This window comes from Bos grunniens, chromosome 12 (genome assembly GCF_055505025.1).
Source record: "Bos grunniens cultivar Pamir isolate PY7600 chromosome 12, Bosgru_T2T1.0, whole genome shotgun sequence".
In the NCBI taxonomy this organism is placed as follows: Eukaryota; Metazoa; Chordata; class Mammalia; order Artiodactyla; family Bovidae; genus Bos; species Bos grunniens.
The window spans coordinates 78,106,081-78,132,769 of NC_141176.1; the positions used below are offsets into that span (position 1 = coordinate 78,106,081).

Here is a 26,689-nt window from a genome sequence, read left to right on the forward strand (position 1 = left end):
TTTCTTTGGAAGGAATGATGCTAAAGGTGAATCTCCAGTACTTTGGCCACCTCATGGGAAGAGTTGACTCATTGGAAAAGACTCTGATGCTGGGAGGGATTGGGGGCAGGAGGAGAAGGGGACGACAGAGGATGAGATGGCTGGATGGCATCACTGACTCGATGGATGTGAGTTTGAGTGAACTCCAGGAGTTGGTGATAGACAGGGAGGCCTGGCGTGCTGTGATTCATGGGGTCGCCAAGAGTCGGACATGACTGAGCGACTGAACTGAACTGAACTGAATTGATGTGTCTCTATAGATTCATCAGATGTAGCAAATCTTTCACTCTATGTTAATAGTGGGGAGGCTATGGGGTGTGGGTGCAGGGGAGAGAAGGAAATCTTTGTACCTTCCCCACTCCACCTCCCCCAGAAAGAAAAATCTATGAAATGCTTGTGAGACACTAATGATTATACATTCAAACTTCCGTGGTTATCCAGTGGTTAAGAATCCGCCTGCCCACGCAGGAGACGTGGGTTCTATCCATGCCCTTGGAAGATCCCACAGGCTGTGTAATCCACACTCTAGAGCCTGCGCTCTGCAACTACTGAGCTCACAAACCATAACTCCTGAAGCATGTGCGCCCTAAGGCCTGTGCTTCACAACAGGAGAAGCCACTGCAATGAGAAGCCCATGCACCACAATGAAGAGTAGCCCCTGCCCTCCGCAGGTAGAGAAAGCCCATGCATAGCAACAAAGACCCAGCACGGCTAAAATTAAAATAAGCAAATAAATAACAATTTTTAAAAATGAAGTGTTATAATAGAGGAAATGAGATTTTTAAACTTATAGATTGAGATTCATATTAATAAAATGTCCCATTATCCCTCAGAGTATTGCTTAGACTTATACATCACATGATAACTTTCTTCAATTTAATCAAGAAAATAATAACAATTTACCTTTTATCTTGTCAATTTTTAAAAATAACTTATAAAACACTACCAGAGTTATAATTTCCTTCCCACCCCTTGCAAATCAAGTCCATTTCACTTCATTAAATTTTCTGTTTATTAAATATAACTTCAGTAAAATTAAGAAAAACTGAGTTTGAGATAAGAAATACATCTATAAAATTAATTTGTATTGCATATTATTAATATTTAATCTATATTTTAGATGCTCTTTTAAATTCAAGGTTAAAAACCTGAAATATTCTTTCTAAACATAAAGAACTTTAGAATTCTTTCTTTGTTTTCTGAGAAGAGACTTCCCTTGCTTCCTTTTATACAGTTCACTTTCAATTGCACTCTCAGGGAATCTGTGGGTAGAAAAGTAACAAATTGCATCTGAATGGAATGTATTTCCTATCCTCACCAAGCATACAACTTATAATGTGTGTACAATTCCCATTCTTAAGAGTCACACCTTTGCATGAAGGCTTTCATTATATGTGGACAACAGAAATGAAGTCCATCATGTGTCAATATTAAAACAAAGTATTGACTTTTTATGGACATTTTTTCTAACATGTATTGCTGATGTCCCTCCCTCGCAGTTTGTAGAACATAATAACAAACATTATTAACTATCTGATATCATTACCAGCAGTAGTATTATGCCATTTGGTGCAATACTCTTAGGGTCTAACAAACATAGGTATAGGGGTTTACAGATTCATTCATATACACTTACTAACAACAAGTTAACTTTTAAAAATTTCACATCTATTTTTTCTATACTTTTATTTCTTATCTTGTCTAATAATACTTTACTTTTTACTACTTTTAAACTAGCTTGTAAAGTAAGACTTAATAGGCTTTAAAATAAGGACCTGAGGACCTCTGCTAGAAATATTATGAGTTTGCAGATCTAATTTTGGCAACTTAGATGCCTCTTGGTGTCAGATGTCTTCTGTGAGACTGAAATTACGCAAGGATGACAGCTGGAAAAGTGAATGTTATCAGAAGGCGCTTTGGTTTACTAATGGCTTTATGAAAGTGAAGGTGAAAGTGAAAGTTGCTCAGTCGTGTCGGACTCTTTGCAACCCCAGGGACTATACAGTCCATGGAATTCACCAGACCAGAATAATGGAGTGGGTGGCCTTTCCCTTCTCCAGGAAATCTTCCCAACCCAAGGATTGAACCTAGGTCTTCAGCATTGCAGGCAAATTCTTTACTAGCTGAGCCACCAGGGTAGCCCATGGCTTTATAAGTGTTCCTAAATGATTAGTAAATTTCCTCTCTTCTTTTGACATGAAATAGTTTAAAAATGCTAAAAATATTCCCCAATTTTATTTTTTAAATGTAAATAATTCCCAAATGGATTACATATAAAGTATTTACACTTTTCTATAGTTATTTAAGGATTTTCATTAAAAAATAAGATATGCAGAAACAAATCAAAGAAAAAGAGGGATAGAGAAGCCCAAGGCTGAGACCTGAGACCGTCCAGCATTCACAGTTAGAGACTCACCCAAGGAGACTGAGGAGGGAGAGAATGAGCAGTCACCGGAGTGCAGGAGAAGCTGGAGCCCGTGCCTCTGAGAGGCTGGTAAGTTGAATACAGAGAGTACCAGTTGGATTTGGCAAAGACAGGGTTTTTGGTGATTTAGGAAAAGCATTATTTTAAAGAGAAAGAGATTGAAGCCTTTTAAAGATGTGTTGAGCAGAGAACTGTGTCTGAAGGTGTGGAAAAGTGGTTGTACACAACTCCTGTGAGAAATTTTGCTGTGAGGAGGAACAGAAAATAGAAAAAGAAGTAACTGCAGGACTATAACCCTTGAGGAGGCACTCATCCGCACTGTGAACTGTTCAATAGCCAGTCTAAAATAGACTGTTTGAGTAACATGGGTGAGCCAATGTTGTCAGTATCTGCCCTGGTGCCTTCCATGTCACCCTAGCCTGACTTCCTGCAACTCTGCCTGAGGGCTTTGTCTGCCACCTGAGTCGGTTCTGCTAAAGCACAAGGCAGCCAGGAGTGCTGACAAACAGGAGCTGGTGTGTGAATACCTGGACTCCCTCACTCAGAGACATTAACCCTGAGGCTTGTGCTCCACGCTGTCTCCTACAGTTTCCCAGCAGGATTGTGTTCCAGTAACCCAGCCTGCCCTCTCTCCCTTTCTTGTCTCACTTCCCCACTCCATTACCAGTGTTTCCTGGGACCCCCTCCCAAATAACCTATTGCATTCAAATTCTCATCCTAGACTTTAGCTTCAGCACACCCAAACTAAGACAACCAAAATATTCATGTAATGACTTGAAACCATTATACCAATTTTGCACAAGAATGCATGAAACAAGAAACATTAAAAGAAAATATTTCAAAATGATAACAATGATCATTTCTTTACTGTGGGATTATAGGTGATTAAAAAAAAAAAAATCTCGTTTTTCCTCAAGAAAAGAAAGTGGTTTTCTTTTGGTAAAGAAGTACTGTAATTACAACATACAGATTAATAGAGATTTTGTGGATTTCAGAAGGTGGTCTTAGAAGAACAAATAAAGGGAAAGAAAGAAAGGGAAGTCACTCAGTCATGTACAACTCTATGCGACCCCATGGACTGTAGCCCGCCAGGCTTCTCTGTCCAGGGGATTTCGCAGGCAAGTGTACTGGAGTGGGTTGCCATTTCCTTCTCCAGGGGATCTTCCCAACCCAGGGATCAAACAAACCCAAGTCTCCTGCATTGCAGGCAGATGCATTACCATCTGAGCCACCAGGGAACCCTAAAACAACAAAAAGTATTGCTAAAGAAAATATGGCTGCTGCTAACTTTCCCAGCAGTATATAGCAAATGAAGTACCAATATTCATATGAAAAACACACCAGTGGCTATTGTTATAGTTACCATTTATCGAATGTGTAACAATACCCTTTTATCATCTCACAAATCCTTGCAATACTACTGTAAGGTACGTATTATTCTCATCTTTTTACATATAATATATTTCAGACAACAGTGAAGTGAATTCTCCAAAATGGAGGAGACTTCAACCCAGATACTGGTCCCAAAGCCCATGAACTTTCTGCCACTTTGGGCTGCCTCTCTCTGTACCTTCAGGTATTATTTTAGAGTCACCAACAGAAAGCTAAAGAGTAATCACTGCATCAACATTTCTGATGTGCTTGATGCAATTTAGACCTAGGAGGATAGATGTGTATAAAGACACTTTGCTGAGGCAAATGGCTTCTTCAGAGCAAGCTGAAGTGTGGTCACCAGAGTCATGTTGGATTGAACAATTAGATCGCTGTGCTGTCAAACCCTGGAGGCAAGGACAGTACATCTCAATGGTGGAAAAATCAAACTGTACCGCAGAGAGATGGATTTTTTAAATTACAAGGCTGAGATATACCACAATCCTAAAGTATATCTGAGCTTAAAGGACTAAAAATGGCACAGAGTACATAATAACATGCTGTAGAATAATGTTTTGGTCAGAATTAGGTTCCTTGGTATGACTTTACACAAGAACAGCGCTTACTTATCTCTCAGCTGTATTTGCTGTCAAGCAAAATAGTCATATCTACTAGACACCAGTCACTCACTACTTTATTTACAAGGTAAAATGCAGATTAAGAGATAAAGGAGGAAAAAAGCCTATTATTTCTACTTTTAGCTTATTAAAAATGAGCTAAGAGTTGTAATTGCTGGATCTTCACTGGTTCACAATGCCTGGACCACAGGCTTCTTAAAGCAGGTGGAGAAGGACTGCTCTCTTGGACTCCAGTGCCCACTCAACCCTGCCCACAGGAAGTCTTAGAAAGCACATGCCTGGTGAATGATGAGGATACCCACACCCTACCAGAAAGAGGAGGGCACTGCAACCTCTAAAAACATTTACTGTGACTCAAAAAGTTTCTATGTGTCTCAGGACCAAAGGAAGAACTATGCTTCCCACACTGCCTGAGATACACAGGGATAGTGGCCAATACTGATCAGTGGAGGTGAACATAAATGACGGACAAAGTCAGCCAGACTACTTAGATGTCTGTTCTACTGCTAGGTTGGTCCTGGAGGAATCCTGTTTGGATATGTGAGAGGGGTAGAGGAAAGACCAAAGCATATTCTTCTCAGGGCATGAAGACAGTTACCCAGCAACTGTTGCATAGAGAAAAGTACATAAGCAAGAAGTAAAACTCTGGTTTATTTATCTCTCAAATAAATAAATAAATTTCAGTGAACTAATAAGTACACATCAGTATGAGGAAAATAAGTAATTTCCGAATTTTTCCCATATATGAAAACCATCTGAATAAAGAAAATAAATGCACTCAAAAGTGTTGATTTTGAAAGTGTTTCTGAAAGAAGCCTTTCCCTTCTCCAGGGGATCTTCCCAACCCAGGGATCAAACTCAGGTCTTCTGGATTGCGTGTGGATTCTTTACCAACTCAAATATCAGGGAAGCTCTCCTGAAACAAAGTGTGATCTAAACATACAATGAAATATGATATAAACCTACAATGAAATATCACTCAGCCTTAAAACTGCAGGGAATTCTGACACGTGCTGCAGCATGGATGAACCTTGAAGAGTGTGATGCTGTGACTTATAATCAGAAATATTTTTGGTCTTCAATCTCTTCCTGGCTAAGAGCTCCTGAAACACTTTGGAGAACTAAGAGTGATGAGGTGTCTTTTGTTATAACAAGCCCCTATCAGCCCCACCTGGGTTTTTGAATGACTGCTTCTCAGTCAAACCAAATGCTTGATTAAAGGAAGGAACTTTCAGCCCCACCTTCCACATCCAGGGCGGAGAGAAAATGGGAACAGTTCAACCACCAATGGCCAAAGCTTTAATCAAGCTTGCCTAAGTATGCTTCTATGAAGCCTCAATAAAAACTCAGTAGGATGGGGATCACAGAGCTTCCCGACTGATGAACATGTGCAGGTGCTGGGAGGGCAACTCTCCTGGAGAGGGCCTGAAAGCCCCCGCCCCTCCTTCTACCTTGCTCTGCATCTCTTCCATCTGGCTATTCCGGAGTTGAATCTTTTTATAATAAGCTAGTGATATAGTTGTGGAGAAGGCGATGGCACCCCACTCCAGTACTCTTGCCTGGAAAATCCCATGGACGGAGAAGCCTGGTGGGCTGCAGTCCATGGGATCTCGAAGAGTCGGATACGACTGAGCGACTTCACTTTCACTTTTCACTTTCATGTATTGGAGAAGGAAATGGCAACCCATTCCAGTGTTCTTGCCTGGAGAATTCCAGGGATGGGAGAGCCTGGTGGGCTGCCGTCTATGGGGTCACACAGAGTCGGACATGACTGAAGTGACTTAGCAGCAGCAGCAGCAGTGATATAGTTGAGTAAACTATTTTCCTGAGTTGTAAGCCACTCTAGAAAATTACCAAACCCAAAGAAGAGGTTATGGGAACCCTGATTTATGATCAGTCCATAAGAAAAGGTAACCACCTGGACTCATGCCTGGCTCTGAAGTTGAGAAGAAGGAGCAGTCTTGTGGGACTGAGTCCTTAATCTAAGATGAGGTCTGACACTAACTCCAGGTAGATTGTATCAGAATTGACTTAAATTGTAGGACACAGTTGTGTCTGAAGATTTGTACAATAAGTATGGGAAAAATACCTACACACTTGGTGTCCAGAAATATTGGGTCACCAAAAGACAAATACTGTGATTCCAGTTATGTGAGGTGCCTAGACTAGTCAAATTCATAGAGACACAGAGAGGAATGATGTTTGCCGAGTGGGGTGGGGGTGCAGGGTGGGGAGTGTTTAATGGACACAGAGCTTCAGGTGGAAGATGAAAAAGTTGTGGCGATGTATGCTGGTGATGATTGCACAACAATGTGAATATAATTAATGACCACAATAGTACATTTTTAAATGGTTAAAATGGTTCATTCTATGTTATGTATATTTTACCATGTAAGGGAGGAGAAAATTCCTTTCTGTTTTACCCTTCTAGGCTCTCTGGCTGGGGCCTTGGAAACTCAACTGATGTAAGACAGATGAACAAGAGAGAAATAGTTTATTAACCTGCACAGCATGCACAGTATGGGAAAAGTCTTTTGTCATTTACAGACAGTTTTTGCTGTACTCAGATGTGCTTGTAAAAGTGCTTCAGCTCTAAGAAGATTCATAGGAAGGACTTTTGACAAGTAGACATTTCTGATAAGTTTCAAACCACAAGGAAATTTTGTAAGAAATTATGGGGTCCTAATGGAAAACCTGATGCCTTCATAAAACCATTAACAAGAAGGACTAGTTGCTGAGGGACCTGGTGAATATGGTCATAATTTTGATTGTTTTTTCTTTTGAAATATTACTGGTTTAAGTTTGTGTTTTCCAGACATAAGGAAACCCTTTCTCTCAAGCTAATTATGACTTACAACAATTTGGAAAATTATACCTTTGTAACCAGTAATGCTGAAGAAGCTGAAGTTGAACAGTTCTATGAAGACCTACAAGACCTTTTAGAACTAACACCCCAAAAAGATGTCCTTTTCATTATAGGGGGCTGGAATGCAAAATTGGAAGTCAAGAAACACCTGGAGTAACAGGCAGATTTGGCCTTGGAGTACAGAATGAAGCAGGGCAAAGGCTAATAGAGTTTTGCCAAGAGAATGCACTGGTCATAGCAAATACCCTCTTCCAACAACACAAGAGAAGACTCTACACATGGACATCACCAGATGGCCAACAGCAAAATCAGATTGATTATATTCTTTGCAGCCAAAGATGGAGAAGACCTATACAGTCAGCAAAAACAGGACCAGGAGCTGACTGTGGCTCAGATCATGAAGTCCTTATTGCCAAATTCAGACTTAAATTGAAGAAAGTAGGGAAAACCACTAGACTAGTCAGGTATGACCTAAATCATATCTCTTATGATTATACAGTCAAAGTGAGATATGGACGGAGGTTCATGACATTGTAGAGGAGACAGGGAGCAAAACCATCCCCAAGAAAAATGAATGCTAAAAAGCAAAATGGCTGTCTGAGGAGGCCTTACAAATAGCTGTAAAAAGAAGAGAAGCAAAAAGAAAAGGAGAAAAGGAAAGAAAAAACCATTTGAAGGTGCAGTTTCAGAGAATAGCAAGGAAAGATAAGAAAGCCTTCCTCAGCGATCAATGCAAAGAAACAGAGGAAAACAATAGAATGGGAAAGACTAGTGATCTCTTCAAGGAAATTAGAGATACCAAGGGAACATTTCATGCAAAGATGGGCACAATAAAGGACAGAAATGGTATGGACTTAACAGAAGCAGAAAATATTAAGAAGAGATGGCAAGAATACACAGAACTATACAAAAAAGATCTTCATGACCCAGATAATCATGATGGTGTGATCATTCACCTAGAGCCAGATATCCTGGAATGTGAAGTCAAGTGGACCTTAGGAATCATCACTATGAACAAAGCTAGTGGAGGTGATGGAATTCTAGTTGAGCTATTTCAAATCCTAAAAGATGATGCTGTGAATGTGGTGCACTCAATATGCCAGCAAACTTGGAAAACTCAGCAGTGGCCACAGGACTGGAAAAGGTTAGTTTTCATTCCAATCCCTAAGAAAGGCAATGCCAAAGAATGCTCAAACTACAGCACAATTGCACTCATCTGACACTCTAGTAAAGTAATGCTCAAAATTTCCCAAGCCAGGCTTCAGCAATACATGAACCATGAACTTCCAGATGTTCAAACTGGTTTTATAAAAGGTAGAGGAACCAGAGATCAAATTTCAAAACATCCTCTGGATCATCAAAAAAATGAGAGAGTTCCAGAAAAACATCTATTTCTGCTTTATTGACTATGCCAAAGCCTTTGACTGTGTAGATCACAATAGACAGAGGAAAATTCTGAAAGAGATGGGCGTACCAGACCACCTGACCTGCCTTTTGAGAATCCTGTATGCAGGTCAGGATGCAACAGTTAGAACTGGACATGGAACAACAGACTGGTTCCAAATAGGAAAAGGAGTATGTCAGGGCTGTATAGTGTCACCCTGCTTATTTAACTTATATGCAGAGTACATCATGAGAAACTCTGGGCTGGATGAAGCACAAGTTGGAATCAAGATTGCTGGGAGAAATATCAGTAACCTCAGATATTCAGATGACACCACCCTTATGGCAGAAAGTGAAGAAGAAGTAAAGAGCCTCTTTTTTTTTTAAATTTAATTTTTTTTAAACTTTACAATATTGTATTGGTTCTGCCATATATCGAAGCCTCTTGATGAAAGTGAAAGAGAAAAGTGAAAAAGTTAACTTAAAACTCAACATTCAGAAAACTAAGATCATGATATCCGGCCCCATCATTTCATGGGAAATAGATGGGGAAACAGTGGAAACAGTGGCTGACTATTTTTGGGGGCTCCAAAATCACTGCAGATGGTGATTGAAGCCATGAAATTAAAAGATGCTTACTCCTTGGAAAGAAAGCTATGACCAACATAGACAACATATTAAAAAGCAGAGACATTACTTTGACAACAAAGGTCCATCTAGTCAAGGCTATGGTTTTTCCAGTGGTCATGTATGGATGTGACAGTTGGACTATAACAAAAGCTGAGGGCTAAAGAATTGATGCTTTAGAACTGTAGTATTGGAGAAGGCTCTGGAGAGTCCCTTGGACTACAAGGAGATTCAATCAGTCCATCCTAAAGGAAATCAATCCTGGGCGTTCATTGGAAGGACTGATGTTGAAGCTGAAGCTCCAATACTTTGGCCACCTGATACAAAGAGATGACTCATTTGAAAAGACCCTGATGCTGGGAAGGATTGAGGGCAAGAGAAGGGGACAACAGAGGATCAGATGATTGGATGATATCACAACTCAATGGACATGAGTTTGAGTAAACTCCGGGAATTGGTGATGGACAGGGAGGCCTGGCATGCTGTGCTTCATGGGGTCATGACGAGTCGGACACAACTGAGTGACTGAAGTGAACTGAACTGAAGTAGAATTAAAACATTTTTTCTTCTTTCTCATGATCCCTCCAAAAACTGGAAACTCTTAGTTTCCCAGAAGCTGTGTTAGATAAATAAGGAAGGCTACCTCCTAACAGGGGCAACTCTTCCTGTGCCTCAATGACACATGTTTTCTGAACTCAGTTTCTCATCTGTAAAATGGGTACTTAAGTAACATATTGGACTTCCCTGGTTGTCCAGTAGTTAAGATCTACCTTTGAAAGGGACCTGGGTTTGATTCCTGGTCAGGGAACTAAGATCCCACATGCTGGTTGAGCAACTAAACCTGTGTGCCACAACTACTGAGCCTGCCCACTCCATATAAGAGAGTCCATGCACCCCAATGAAAGAACTCCCTTAACACAATGTAGATCCTGAGTGTCACAAATAAGACCCAGCAAAGCCCAAATAAAAAAAGGAATATCTATTTCATGGAGTTATTGTTTATGTGAAAGTGCTTGTTCCAATTTCTGGCAAAGAGGAAATGTTCAATAAGTGGAAGCTATTATGGCAAGATATTTTATCAGAATATTAAGTTAATTGCCCTTGCTATGTATGAATGTTTATGAAAAAGGAATGAAAATGAAAATCTTGAGGTTATAGCTTAAAGGCCACTGATGCTGGCATAAAGAGCATAGTTTGCAAGAAAACTTAGCCAATCAACATTTCCTCCACAGAAGAGAGATTAAAACACAAGTTAGAGGAGAGTAAAGGTCTGGGAATAAGGGGCAGAGAGTTGGCGATCCTTATCTCCAAGGTCACCATCCTCAACCTCCTGGGCAAGGACAAAGCAGGGGGGACACAGGATATGATAGAATCCCTCCACGTATGGGTGATGCCTTACCTCCTGCTAGAAGCCAGGTGAGTTACCAGTTTTGTAGAGGAGTTCCCTTGCCATCAGCTTGTGTTATGAGTTAGAGAAAACCCTGACTTACCTAGGGCCTGGAAAATTCAGAAAGGGAGGAAACAAGTTTAAGGAGTCTGTGACCCAGGATGAGAGAATGCCACAGAGGGAGATGTAGTTGTGGCATCAGCTGGGGAGCAGATGAGAATCAGTTACGTCTTTCTTCAAACTCCCACAGTAGAGTTAATTTTAAAAACCAAATACATTTGCCCAGGAAAGCAGAAACCAGACTGCTAACGCTTAAGAAACAACACTAGGAAGATAAATAAGAACTCTTCCTAAAACTAGATCATCTGCTTTATAATCAGTTTAGATGTATAGTCCCTATTCTTCATCCTCCATGTTACAAGTGGTGCAGGAGAAGGACATATCTCTTTCTGGAAGACGTGGAAGTACCTGGGGCCAGCTTCCAAGTGAGGGTCCTTGGCTTCCTGCAGGAAAGAACTGAGGAGCAAGCTGAAGCAGAGTGAAAATGGACTTATTCAGGGAGACACACTCTCCATAGGCAGAATGTGGACCTTCTCAGAAGGTGAGAGGACCCAGGGTATGGAGTTGTTAGATGTCATGGGCTGGGTAATTTCATTCAACAACAAGTGGGAGAAATATACTTGCTATTCCAGGGAAGGGACAGGGATTTGCAAGAAGTGAACCACTGCACACTTTTGAAATGGAGCAGGACCCTATGGTTCTTGCCCCCCATGTCCTCTGCCTGCCTTTTGTCTGTGGAAAAACTTTAGCCAAAGAATAAGTTTAATCAGAGAAGTGAGAATATGCAGAAACAAAGAAAAACAGTCAAAGGATACCAATAATAATATAGTTATTAAGCATAGTTAAGGACCTTTTAATTCCTTCTCAGGGGCTATAGATAATATTCTGAGCCATATCCTATGAGCTGTCTTATAGCTATTGAAACCCCCACCAGGTAAAAGAACTATATAATGACTGGACTGTAGCCATGACATCAGCTGCCACAATCCTGAGAACTACCTCTAGAAGTAGGAACAAACCAACCCTGGAACTGAAGATTAATTGTACCTAAAACAATCAAGATGACACTGGTCAGACCACCAATGACCAATTTCAAGATGACTGTCAGCACTGACTGTACTGTTTCTACATGTAGCCCTCTTGTCCACTGATTGTCAAGGGAGGGAGAGTCAGCCTTTGGACAGGCATCCACCCTTCCCCCAACACACACACCTGCATCCAAAATAAACCAAATATTCCTTTCCACCAACCTGGCCTCTTTATTGGCTTTTGAATGGTGAGCAGACAGACTCCTCCCCCTTCACTTTTTGGCCCTCTATGGTCAGCCTTGGAACTATTAAAGCACCTGTTGTGGCAAGAGGGGAGTGAATTTTAGTGTTACAATGAAGGTATAATGAGTTAGAAGTCAGAGACCAGACCATACTCAAAACCATCTTGATTTTAACTGGTTCAAACCAGTTTTTGTGGGAATCTGTTTTTCTCAATATCTGTACCCACCTACTTCCTTCTGTCTCACAAGCATAGACACACTGTTTCCATAGTGATGAGGCCATCTTAGCCTGTCACCTGAGAGCCTAGACCTGGTTCTCTGTGCACCCTGATGCATAGGTCCTTTCCTTTCCTATTTAAATAATACCCAGTTGTCTTCCTCAAATGAAGGATGCCAGGGGCTCCCATTTATTTCAGGAGCAACATCAAGCCCCAGACAAGAGGGAGCTACCTTATGGGTTAAAAACAACAACAACAACAAAATAAAACTCATTATATCAATACCTTCCCTTTCGGATCTTCAGGAACAGAAGAGAAATTGGTCTCTTTTTCTTCATCAGGATTATCTCCACAGCTAACAAAGGAAACAGTCATTAAAGGTAAGTCAGGGCCCTTAATATTCCATGAGGCTGGGCTGTGATGAAACAGTCACCAACAAAGCCCATCAACAACTCCCTGGGAGTAAAAGTAGAACCTTGGTAATAAAATAAAGTCTAACTTTTTGTCACGCCTTTTGTGCTAAGTTGAGTTTCACTTGCTCACAGGGTGCTTCATGAAGATGCGTCACACCCGGCCCAGCAAACAAGAATCCCTGGTGTGAAACGGCTGCGTTGACACCTCAGCTCAGAGGGCCAAGTGCAGGATCATTGCCCCCAGCACTGTGATTCAAGATGGCATTGAGGTGTCGAATGCAGAGATGCTGAGCCCGGCACTACAATCTGGAGCCACCGGCAGCACAGCTGAGCCGGTCCTATGAGAACACCCCTGACCCCCAGTTGACAGGAATCACATTCAGCAGCACTGTGGAGGGTTTTCAAAGGAAACAGTGTCCTCTAGAGCACATTCTACTGGCACGAGCCACACCTGGAAGAGGGACTTCCCAGGTGGCTCAGCAGTAAATATCCCGCCTGCCAATGCAGGACACTTGTGTTGATCCCTGGGTCAGTAAGACCCCCTGGAGCAGAACATGGCAACCCACTCCAATATTCCTGCCTGGGAAATCCCATTGACAGAGGATCCTGGCAAGCTGCAGTCCATGGGGCCACAGAGTCGGATATGACTGACTGAGCATGCGTGCACACACGCACACCCCTCTACCAGAAGGAGCCCCACCTCCTGTCGAGGGTGGGGGGTCTCACTTGGGAGAAACGGTAACAAAATAAGAAATCAAACTGTTTCTGTTTTTCCTGGTGGCTCAAATGGTAAAGAATCTGGCTGCAGTGTAGGAGACCTGGGTTTGATCCCTGGGTTGGTAAGATTCCCTGGAGATGGGAATGGCTACCCACTCCAGTATTCTTGCCTGGAGAATTCCATGGAATTCTCGTGGGCTATAGTGCATAGTCGCGAAGAGTCAGACACAGCTGAGCGACTTAATGCTTTTTCACACTTTCTAGCAAAGACAGCAGCTGCCATTTGGGAAGAAATGAGATCTTCTGCCTCCAATAGTGGTTCTCATTTGGCTGCAGGGTGGAATCACCTGTGAGGTTTTAAAAAGTGCTGATTTCTGTGTCCCCTCCCCTGAGATTGTGATTTAACTGAGATGAGGCTTCAGCACTGGGATTTTACAGAGCTCCCCTGGTGATTTGAATTTGTAGCCAAGTTTACAAACCACTGCCCTTTGCCATATTGAGGATATAAAGAACTCTACCCGGATGAGGAAGCAGAGTAAACAGAGTAATTTTGCAGGAGCAGGTGTGTATGTTTCTGTGTACAGGGTGTAGTTGGGGTGGGGGCCTGTGACCCCTTTTGCCCACTCTGAGGCCTTCCTGGCCCCTCAATGCACAGCCTTTCCACGCTTCTCACCTGGATGCCTGGATTTTCCTGCGCCCTGGTGGTGATTTTCAGTATGATACGGTTGTCTCAGGAGATTTCATACAAGCCCCACCCTAGTTCATCACAAACCTATGAGCAGGATTCCCAAGGTGTGGCTTGCTAGTAGGGCAATCCTGGGAACTATATAGGATGAGCAGCTCAGTAGTAACTTCAGGAGTTGCTCCTGTGCAGGGAAGTTCAGGGAGCTACAGGTGACTGGCCAAGCATGGGTGTGGCACACAGCTGTGACTGGAACCATCCTATGCCTGGGATCTGAGGTGTGTGTGTGCTCAGTCGTGATGACTCTTTGGGACCCCATGGACAGAGGATGGGATTTCCCAGGCAGGAATACTGAGGTGGGTTGCCATTTCCTCCTCCAGGGGATCTTCCCCACCCAGGGATTGAACCTGATTCTCTTGGGTCTCCTGCACTGGCAGATGGATTCCTTACCACTAGCGCCCCCTGGGGCCTTGAGGGACCTGATCTTAAAGTCAGTGACAGGTAATTCCCAGGCTCAGTCATAAAGAATCTGCCTGCCAATGCAGGAGACAATGGAGCCACAAGATCGATACCTGGGTCGGGAAGAAGCCCTGGGGGAGGAAACAGCAACCCTCTCTGGTATTGTAATCTTGCCTGGAAAATCTCATGAACAGAGGAGCCTGGTGGGCTACAGTCATAGGGGCACAAAGAGTCAGACATGATTGAACACAGGCAGTGATAAGTGCCTATAATATCGAGCATCAAGAAGTGCAGAGGTGTAGTGTAATAAGCATCCCAATAAACAGCAGCTGCCCCTTGTTTTGCTCTGTGTGACAAGGATGTGGTTTTACTTAACTATCATATCACATTTAATTTTTTTTTGTATATGAAAATTTATTACTATAATTCTTTCATCATCAAAATTTATGATCTTGGTCTTTCCTTCTTGCCTTTGTAGAAGACCAAAAAAGACACTCGCTACTTTGACAACCTTAAAACAGACTCCAGGAATGTCACCAACAGCATGACCTTTGGAACCAAATCCAACAACCAGAACTTCATCATTTTCCTCAATAAAATTCAAGCAACCATCACTGGGTACAAAAGGCTGTGATTTTTTGCCATTCTTGGTGAACTGAGCCCTGACACATTTCCTCATGGCAGAATTTGGATGTTTGGCTTCAACCCCTATTTTTTCGAGCACAATTTTCTTGGCATGAGAAGTGCATCCAAAAGGGTTGGCCTTGAGGGCTGTGCCCAAATGGGCTTTCTTACACTGTTTCCATGCTACTTCTGGGCTCGTCGGTGGCTACAGAGCTTCCTGGCAAAAGCCACACTTGCTCATCCTACCAGCCTTGTGGGCCTGAACGAAAGACCCATCATGTTTAATTTTAACACAAACTCAGAGGGTACTAGGATGTTAGGACCCCCATCTTACAAGAGCTTAAGGACCTTGCTAGAGGTCATAAGACTACTGACAAATGCGGCACCTGAGCCCCGGTGGAACCACACAGTCTGTCCCCGCTCCACCTGTGTCCCGTGGGACCAGGAGGTCTCCCTGCCCAAAGACCTGCTCAGCGGCTTCAGCCTGACTCCCTGGGTGGGTCCGTGTGGTCCCTCCAGGCGCCTGCAGCCCCTTTGCTCCTATAGCCCCGACTCAGGTCCTTCCTTCTGCAGAGCAGCCCCCGAGGACTCCACGGTTGTCAGGAGGACACCCTTGCCCCATTCTAGCAGCTTCTCCCTGTGGCCAACTCCCAGAGGTGGAGTCAGGCCAGGTTGTGAGGAGAATCATGAGAGAAGCAGGAAGGTGTGAGCTTGTAGTCAGCACCTTCCTCTGACCTGGGACCTCCCTCTCTTCTGACACTTCCCGACACTCAGGGCAGCTCCACTCCATGCCCCACCTTTCTCCATTACAAGTGCTCCTGTAGCTCTGCTGTGGATCAGAGTCACCAGGGGAGGGGTCAGAATGCAGAGTCCTAGGCTCCAGCCCCAAAGGTCTGATCCAACATCCCAGTGGATTGGGATGCAGGGGGTCCTCTGAGAACATTCTGAGAAGCATTTAACAGACCTGCCACTCACATCTGTGGGCCCTGGGTCAAGAGTATAATGAAGCCCATCCTTTATGTTTAAATATTTAAAAGTTATAAATCAAGCTAACCCACTGTCAAATACACCCTCATAACCACATGGCAGGCTGGGGTTCCTGGACCCTGGAGTTTGGAGCTAGAAGGCAGGACAGCAGAGGGAGGGGCTGACCCAGCCCCCAGCCCTCCCCCTGTTCTTCCCACCTCTGGCTCTGATCTTCTCTGTGCCCTGAGGAATCTGCTGCTCAAGCAAGAGCACCTCCAGCCTTCAAGTCCAAGCTCAGGCCACCCTCTTCTGCCCCATAAACAGCTGAATCTTGACCACCTGTTGGGCTGGAAGATGGGCCCCAGGAGGGAGGCCTACACTGGTGCTGGGAACAGGGTCCAGGTACTCCCAGCACCGCCTGGAGTGGGCGGGGCTCCAGGTGGCCACATGCCCTGGTCCTCTCTGGCTGTCTGCACCTGGGGGAGGGTGCAAACGCAGGATGACCTGAGCAGGGCCTCTAAACCAGCACTTCCCAACCTGTACTGTGAGCAGGACTCACCTGGGTTCTAGAGATTCTGAGTCAGTAGTGGGTAGAGACAAGATTTTGTGTTCTAACAGCCTCACAGGCCAGCCGATGCTGCTGGTCCACAGGATGCACTTAGAACAGCAGAGCCGCAGGGCAGGGTGGGCAGAGTTTTCCTGTAAAGGACCAGGAAGCCCATTTCCAGGATTTGTGGGCCTTATGGTTTCTGCTCAGAAAAATATCTACTTCTGCTTCATTGACTACGCTAAAGCCTTTGACTGTGTAGATCACAACAAACTGGAAAACTTAAAGAGATGGGAGTACCAGACCACCTTACCTGTCTCCTGAGAAACCTGTATGCAGGTCAAGAAGCAACAGTTAGAACCGGACATGGAACAACTGCCTGGGTCAAAAGTGGTAAAGGAGTATGACAAGGCTGTATATTGTCACCCTGCTTATTAAACCTACATGGAAAGAATGCATGTATATGTATAACTGAATCACTGCTGTACAGCAGACATTAACACAACAGTGTAAGTCAACCATACTTATGTATATTTTTAAAGAAACAAGAAAAAAAAAAGCCAAGGGTGTCAGTAGGTTCACTATTAATGTTTACTCTAGTTACTTGCTTAGCCTGGTGTTTGTCTGATTTTTCCACTTTAAAAATATAATTCTTCCCTAAAGAATTAATCTGAGAAGATATTTTGAGTCCATGAAAATGCTGTGTCTCTTCCAACCCCCAAACACTCAACATATGTTCAGTCAATGATGAATTTTGTATGAATTATTTATGACAATGGCTCCCATATGGTACTTTTCTATTAATCTGTCTACATTTGTGAGTTGCCTTCCTACAGTAAAAAATAAATTTCCCTTAGTCCTGTCTATTTTATGTCTTATTGGAATAAGTATAAACTCATGGATTTTTAAAAATTTTTATTGTTGCCAAATGTAGAGTTTAAAAATCCTCAATCTACTGTTTATTGTTATTTACTTACAAAAGTTCTAATGTGATATAAACTCCATCTCAGAGACTCATTTTTTTGTCTAGGTAGTCTGCAAAATGTAATTTAAAAACTGTTTTTCACATAATGTCCTCCAGAATTAAATGTGATTAACTATTGGATCAAACACTGGTTTGGAATACACAAAGCCTCCACCTATCAGGTGGATAATTGTGAGCATTGTTGCTGAGTGAAAGAGTGAAGTTAGTCAGAACCCTCCAATGTAAACTCTGTGTAGAACATTCTTAGTGTGTCTAAGTCTTAACCTTGTTCTTCTTAAAAATATCACACAATCCCAATTTGATTATGGCAGGTCACATGGTTCTGGTATATAGACGAAGGTCTCTTAGGGCTGGGGCATGTTATTCCTTCTAGTAATGTTATTTTTTAGGTCTAAACTCAAATAAATATGTATTTCTCCCAGTTTTCAACACTGCTGGTTTAGTCCTGAAAAAAAAAAAATCCTTAGAACATTAGGTTTAAAAAACAAAAACTCAGTTAATCCATATTCTGTTTTAAAATTAAAATTAATAATGTATATATGAAACCTTGATTTAAAAAAACCTGTTGTGTTTCTAGATACCCCTCTTTAACACCAGGACCATGCTGCTGATTCAAGAATAGGATCTATATAAATACACGCACAGAATTATTTTTAGACTAAAGCTACATGGCTGAAGGGTGTCCATAGTCCATTTTGTCAAAGATGGTGCCAGTTTATTTCCCTGGCACTCTGGCTGGTTACTGCTTTCCTTTTACTCTCAAGTGTCCCACTCTGGACAGTTCATTCTTCGGATACCCACACTGTTGGTGAGAGCAGAGAAAGACCTAACAGGTAGATCAGTGTGACTGACTCCAAAACCAGGGCTTTCTGTTATCCCAGGCTACTTCTTAGAATTCCAAAATTATAAAGTTGAAAATGAAGGTTTGTTCTCAGTCATCATTTACTCATTCAGAAAACATTTACTGAGCACCCCCTATGTAACAGATACTGTGCTGAAAGATATAATTAAAAAGTGAATAGGGCACAGTTTCAAGTCTTTTTCTCACTTAGTTTAGTGAGAAAACAAACCATATGAATACTCATAGTCAGGGCAGGCTACATAGTTTACATAACCTGTGTAAAATGGAAAGAACAGGCCCCTTGTTTAAGAATCACCGCACTGATGACAATAGGACACTAACCAAGTACGGTTCAGTTTAACAAATGAGAGGCTCTCAGGGTCCTACAGAAAGACGAGTTACCTAGGATGATGACTGATCTTACAGTGACTTCCTAGAAAAGGTGACGACTGAGCTGACCCTAGAAGATGAGATTTCTCCCCTTCATGGACCTTCTCCTCTATTTTTTAAACCAGAGGGTATTGAGGAGAATCACTAACTCATCATTTTGACTTACACATCAGTCATCAAGAGTTTCCCCCACAGGACATCTTCATCACCTACCTTAGAGCTGTGACACAGGATGTGGGGGGACATGGAGATGTGCTGTTCAGACCTCCCTTCAAGGACTCATTGCCTGGCTGCTGGGGGTGCTGCCAGTGGGCAACCTTCAACCACCAGGTTGCATGCAATAATCCTTCCAGGTGGATATATAAAGACCGGCCATTGAATGTGTCAGGACAACCCTGAAGGGCCATCTTCACTCCCGATGCCCCATGGGATCAGCTAAGGTCATCCAGCCAGTGATCCAGCTTGATCTTTCCTTCTGCCCTATCCCGATTCTTCCCTCCTGATTCCACGGTGTTGATTCCAAGGGCAGCCCTGATAAACATCCCAGCACTAAACTCAATCTGAGTCTAATTCCAGAGAACCAGCTTGCAACATGTATCAGAAAATGTTCCAGTACTTAGGGAGGATTTTTATTTGAAAATTACTGGTTACACATGTACTTATAACATTTTAAAACCCCTAAATAAAATATAAAATGGTGGAAATAAGGACTTTTTGTGTGAATATCATTACTTTTGGTTTAAAATCCGTAACCTAATGTTGTCTGGCCAAAATGAAATTAAGCTATATATTAATAACAAAAGAAAACTATTATGTTGAAACACATGAAAGTGCCATTTTATACAAAAGGCTGAATGTTAGCAGTTCCACATGTTCAATCTAATAGAAAAAAATCCATTGGCATTTGAAATTTATAGAACATTATACTTATAAATAACTCATGGGTAAAAGATATAGTTAATGAATTAAATTAGGAATTGGAAAATACATAATACTTTGGCTGTTGATTGGTGTAAGTATCAAAACTTGTAGGCTGTAGCTAAAGTGGATCTCAGAAAAAATGTCAGTTTTATATAACTTAGGTTAGAAAAATAATGATGTTATTAATCTGTTTGCAATTTAAGAATTTAGAGAAAAAAATCTCAAAAAGGAAAAGTTGAAAGAAAGAATGATATGATGAACTAGAAAGAAAAACAGAGCATCAATCCAGCAAAAAGTTGATTCTTTGAAAAAAGGAAAAAGTTATACAAGATTACTCATAAAAAAGAGAAGGTTCAAAGAAAATTAAGAGGCCAAAAGAACACAGAGATGCTGCAGAGATTAAACATGTAAGATATTGTGAATAAATTTGTGTCAATCAAGCTCAAAAAGCACGAGAAACAGATCCACTTTTAGAAAAATGAAACTTATCAAAATGACTCTGCAGAAATAACACATTGAATAGGAAGAATATAATTATTGAAAGTTAACCAGAGAATGAAGGCTAACAACACTGTGAGTGTGATTAATGCCACCAAATTGTGTGATTAAAAATGGTTACATGGTATTATGTTATATATATTTTACCACAATTTTTTTAATGTAAAAAATAAAATCTTCTATCTAGAAGACAGTCTAGAACATGTCTGTCCTTCATTAGCAAATCCCCTGGAAGGGTTCCTACTTTGATAAAGAATATTTTCTCTTCCTTCTATTTTAGAGGGCTTCCCCAGTGGTTCAGTGGTAAAGAATCTGCCTGCAATGCAGGGGACGAACGTACAATATTGTCCTTCTGTATTTTAACCATATGTTTTTTGGAGGGTGACCCATCTCTCTCCTATAATGTTATTTAAACTACATTACTGTATGTTTTTCCTATTACTTTTCTCTGTCGTATTTTAACCAGAGGTCTTTGAGTGGAAAATGGATAGTAGTTCTGTTAAAGGAAGTGGTGATACAAAACGGCATCATCACACAGTCTTCAAGAATCCCTAATATAATTAGAAAGTAATATGTAATTCTGGGAACAGAAAAAAAAAAAAAAATCTGTGAGAACTTCGTCTCAAATATTAGAAAATGAGTTTGGCTCCAGAATCTCTCAAGACACAAAACCAGCTCTTACTGGTGGCCTGCACCTCTGATTTGGATAAAAAAGAAAATAGTATTACATATAAATAAGCATAAGAAATCCTTTTGCAAGAGCTTGAACTCACTGAGTGAAGCTGGAGAAAAAATTATAGATTAATATTTGTAATATGTAAATATCTGTTGCTAGTGTAAAAAAAGTATAATATAATTTATGCAGTGCAGAAACCTATTGGAAAAATGCCTTTGGAATAGACATGAACTCATGGTAGAAGCACAGAGTCAAGTTAGAAATTGTGAAGGCTGATGGTTGTCCACTTGTCATTCATAATATTCATTACCACATGGTCACTGTGAGTGATACCTGGTTATTTTCTTTCAGAGTGCACCTGAGGGGGAAAAAAGACAAAACACACATATTTATGAGTTTTAAACTCCTTCTTCTAAGGCAACACATTCTTAGGTCCACTGCTTTACGTGAAGCAAATCTTATCACTACTAGAGGCACAATAGGAAAAACCAGGGGTGTATTTATTCAATGGAGGAAGTAGCCCCATTAAAACCTTCATTGGGGTGGACTTAATGCCAAACAACCCATAGATACACATAAGTTCTGATCATTCTGATTCACAGATATGCTTTATCACTAGAGTAAATTGACAAGTAAAATCATTTTACTGACTCAAAGCCTGGAGAGAAATTAAAAACCAGGTGACAAAGAGGCTGGGAAATCTATTAATACTCTCTGCCCAAGGGTTTCTCATTTTCATGCATAAAATGAGCACAACAAATTTGGATGTTAGTATCAGGCTGTATTCCCTGTATTTTATAAACTCTTATTGACAAGCATTGAAAATAAGGAGTACAAAATGGAGAAAGCATAATACTATGTTCTTGCCTGGAGAATCCCACGGACAAAGGAGCCTGGTGGGCTACAGTCCATGGAGTCACAAAGAGTCGGACACGACTGAGAGACTAATACACACACACATGTAGTCATTAAAAAGAATGAGATAACCATATGCATTGATATAATCTGAGATACAACACTGAGTGAAAAAATAAAGGATAGCTATCATTTGTGCTTAGAAACAGGAATTTTCTTCCTGATACACAGAACATCTCAACAGAACAGTCAATAGTGGTGCTGGGGCTCCACCTTGGGGGGGAGCAGTGTGATGACAGGAGTGGAGAGTGATTTATCTTTAGTTCATAAATTTTAAAAAAGTATTTTAAAAAAGTTTTTAAATTTTGTAGCTTTAGATAAGCCATGTGTTTTAAAATATATTATTATAAATACATTTTAATTGTTTAGAGCAGTAGTCCCCAACCTTTTTGGCACCAGGGACCCAGTTTCTGGAAGACACTTTTTCCACAGACAGGGCGAGAAAGAGGAGATTCAGGTGTAAAGTGAGCAATGGGGGCAGCAGCTGAAGTTTGCTCCTTTGCACACCACTCACCTCCTGCCATATGGCCCAGTCCCTAACAGCCCACGGACCATAACAGCCTAGCCCAGGAGTTGGGGACCCCTGATTTAGAGTCTCTAACTCTACTTAAACTATGGGTGTATTTTTTATTACTGGAAGGCAAGTCTTCTGTCTACACCCTTTTAAAAATTGATCCGACTTTTATACTGTAAAACACTTTATATTTCAATGCCCTTAAGCATCTGCTCTCTCATCTGATCCCTGTAATGAGTGTTAAGAAGCCGGCAGGGCTGTAATCCCTGCTCCACACACAGCTGAGGACCTGAGGCTTAGAGATCTTGGAGGACACAAGGCCACGTGGATGCTAAGTGCCTCTTCCATCTATTCAAACGGGTCCAGGCTCCCAGAGCTCGGATACGAGGATTTTATAACTTCTGGGCTCTATTAGGTGATTTCATGAATAGACAAAATGACACCTCTGTTGCACACTGGGAACAAAGAAATTTCAAAAAACTTCAACCTGGCCTGCTTCATCACAGAACAGAGTAGATGACAGGCATTCATTCTTTGAGCTGAACTGTGTTCAGCTACAATTTTACATGTTGAAGTCCTAAACACCACCGTAGCTCAGAATGTGACTGTTTGGAGACAGTATCTTTAAAGAGGCAATAAAACTAAAATGAAGTCATACAGGTGGGTCCTAATCTAACAGACTGGAGTTCTTATAAGAAGAGGAAATCAGGACACAGGCAAACAGAGGGAAGTCCATGTGAGACACTGAGAGAAGACGGCATCTCCAAGCCAAGGAGAGAGACCCGAGAGGAAACCAACCCTACTGATGTCTTGACCTCAGACTTCCAGCCACAGGGCTGTGAGGAAATACGTTTCTGTTGCTTGAGTCACCTGCTCTGTGGTCTTTGTATGGCAGCCCTAGCAGACTAATGCCCCCTTCAGCTTTATGAATCCAAAAGGTATTTTTTCTACTATTTCATGGATCAGGGTCAATCAGACAGTGATCAGTTCACCTGAACTATTTGTTCAAGAAAATGTGATGTGGAAGCACCTTCTCCCAGATGTTGGGTTTTCTCTCAAAAGAATGAATTCTGTTCTATTAGAGTGAAAACCTTGTGACTTAGGCTAATCAACCCATTGTTACAGCTCTGAACAAGGCATTGATATCTGATGCTTGCAAATTCAAAAAACTGATAGTCTGACAGCTTATCCTCCTAAGAGGATGTAAAGTATGCAGAAGTAATATCAAAATGGGATGAGAATCAAGAACTGCATTTCTTTCTGTAGAGGTGACCTGAGCCAGTGACAGGACTGAAATCTAAGAGTGAGGTTCGTTCACCCTGTGAACTTGAGTGACCGCCTCCACCTTGGGTACCACGTGAAAGGAGCAGTGTTCTCAGACTTGGCACAGAACACAGAACCTAGGTCTGTACTCAGCCTCCCCAGCAATTCCCCCTCTGTGCTCCCTGGACCAGCTCTGTGTCCTTGGGTAAGCCCTGGACCAATCTCTTCATCCATGACTTGCAATAAAAAAGGGCAGTCATGAGGATTATGTGAAATCATACATGCAAGAACTGTGTAAAATAAATTATAAAAAAACTACACAAATATAACTTACCATTAATATTGTTAGAGTAGGGGCAGGATTACTAGACCAGGAATCACAAGATTTCTAATTCTATGACCTATGTCTGCTTCTGTATGTATCTTATGTGACACTTGATTTAAAACATACACTTAAAGAACAGATTTCTAATTCTGTGTCTGCTGCAAACTAGCTTAACACCAATTATACACACAGGACCACATTCCTTCTGAGGACTTAGTTTCCTCACCTATAAAATGAGGATGTTGAACCCTATTATCTTATCTGGCATATCTAAAATTCTGAGATCAATTTCTCATCACTCAGTGACTTGATCATACATAAGGATAATATAGTTTTTTAAATGAACACTTTGACACATAAGTGTCATCACACATCTCTTTGATGTATAATGCCTAAGATCAAAAGAACAAAAGGGTTTTAAGAGTCCTTGCTGCTTTGTGACTTGGTTATATGGGAAATCACTAATGATTATCAGGTCTCAGGAGGGAAACTCTGACTCGGAGACACTCTAGATGAAAGCACTCTGTGAATTTTAGGCACAAAAAATATAGAGTTTCATGTTCAGCTTCTCAACATTTGCATACAATATAGTACTTACAAAAAGCTATCTCCTTCCTACCCTATGAACAGTGGAAGGTACTGGTGTGCATTTCCTCATTTATAAGCAGGACTGAGATGAAACAGTGACAGAGAAATTTAGGCCACATTTTAGATACATTTTTCATACAGAAATACTGTTAGATACAGGGGCATGTTTTCTTTAACAGATATTTTAAATATTACACAAGTAGTTTTATTCTAATTACAAGTAAAAATTTGGGAAATGCAGAAAAATATGAAGAAGGTAAAATGCATCCATAATTTAATACCCAGAGATAAATTTTCAATGGGGAAGCCTTACCACATACAGTCTGAAGCCTCATCCCACCCAAAACCATGCATCTCAAACAGCAAGAGCACCACATCTTCCCATCAATGTCAACCCCACCTTGCTCCAGAATGAATTACAGGTGGCTGCATGACAGTGGCTAAGTCCTTAAACTAGACCTCAGTTGTCACATCTGTCCAAGATACTATCACCTGACATTTGTTAGAAAGACACCACGTGACTGAATGTCACTCATCGAGGACCTTCCTCACACCATGTACAGTGCTTAGTGCTCTCACCCACCTCATCTTCAAGCACCATTCAGAGTACAGTGTTAAGGTATTGTGAATTCCTGATTTATCCTGATGGCAACATACCTTCTTCTGGAAGTTACAGGGAGCATGGGCAGGGAGGGGGTAATTGAATAAAATTCTAAATGACAAAGAATTAGGGATTAAGTGACATAACATGTAGGAGTTTTCTTTACAGGTTAGAAACAGAAGCAACTTATACCTTTTCCTGGTAAATCTTCCCAGCCTCAAAATATTCCAGAATTTTTTTCCATAAACTCTCAAATTTCATGGATGTTCCTGGACAGCACTTGCATCACAAATGTGCTGAGAACCAATCAGAATGAAACATAAAGGGTCTGCAAAATGAAAGTGTTCTGTGCTCTAAGGGAATCTGAACCTAGGGTCCAAGTGTGTGGTGAGTCCTATCTGAAATCTGTCTGTCAGGCACAGGTGCGCGTGCACAGAAGCCCACACTCATCCTAAACCCCACCCCCACCACTGTTGCAGATTCTCAGCAGACCTGCTTTCAACTGCCACATGTTGTTAAGACCCAGTCATGAAGCTTAGTTTCTGGAGGTTCAGGATTGAAAAGGGCACAGAGATCCTGGGTGGATATTCTGAAGACTGAACCTGGAGACAAACTGTAATTACAACACCCTGCAGCAGGCTCACCTGTTTTGCCCTTTCAGTGAGGGCAGAGGCCTCTGCCTTGCCCAGTTTTTGCACCATCTTGTAAAACAGGCTATCTGTATTTTGCAGCAAATCATATGGCCGAGTACATTCTTTCTGTCTCCCTGAATCCAAAACCTGTTAATCAGCAGAAAGAAACCAATTAACACCAGTGTTTCACAGTAACATATTGTGTGTGTGTGTGTATGTGTGTGTGTGTGTGTGCGTTAAGTCACTTCAGTTGTGTCAGACTCTTTGCAACCCCATAGACTGTAGCCCATCAAGTTCCTCTGTCAATGGGATTCTCCAGGCAAGAATACTGAGTGGATTTCCATTTCACCTCCAAGGGATCTTTCCGATCCAGGGTTTGAACCCATGTTTCTTATGAGTCTCCTGCAATGACACATGGGTTCTTTACCATGAGCGCCAAATGTTTCACAGTAATATTAAACTTGGACAATATAGAAACAGGCAGGAAAGGGAGAATAGGGAGAATCTATTTGGGTGGTAGGTCTGGCTGGTGTTTAAATGGTTTGATTCCCCTGTTTTACTAGGCAAACAAAGGCCTAACCTGATCTTTTATTATTATAAGGTTATAGGAAAGGAAGAAAATAGAAGTTTTATAGTATGATTACTGACACTCAGCAGTATATAGCATCTTACATTCTGTCCAGGGCATTTGGGGCTATTATTATTAGTTAATGCTTTTAGCTCTCAGACTCTGAGTTTTGAGGGATATTTATATAGATACACAGAGTTGGAAAATAGCTTGATTCAAGAAAATGGAAGTCAAATTTATCTAAAAAGCAGGTTGATGTCAGACAAACCAGATGGCAGGG

General features: G+C 41.5%; 1 protein-coding gene and 1 pseudogene across 1 annotated transcript in view; both read right to left on the bottom strand.

Moving 5' to 3' along the window:
• Positions 1-14,989: 14,989 nt before the first annotated feature.
• Positions 14,990-19,154, bottom strand: LOC147361946 (small ribosomal subunit protein uS12 pseudogene; annotated as a pseudogene).
• Positions 19,155-19,515: 361 nt separating this feature from the next.
• LOC147361947 (ATP-binding cassette sub-family C member 4-like) overlaps positions 19,516-26,689 on the bottom strand; it is a 179,498-nt gene continuing 172,324 nt past the window's right edge. Inside the window, exons 31-32 of the mRNA XM_086330258.1 lie at positions 25,854-25,988; positions 19,516-21,361 (exon numbers count right to left, since the gene is read on the bottom strand). Coding sequence (XP_086186384.1) covers positions 21,341-21,361; positions 25,854-25,988 — 156 coding nt within the window. The 3' untranslated portion in view covers positions 19,516-21,340. The remainder of the gene's footprint in view (positions 21,362-25,853; positions 25,989-26,689) is intronic.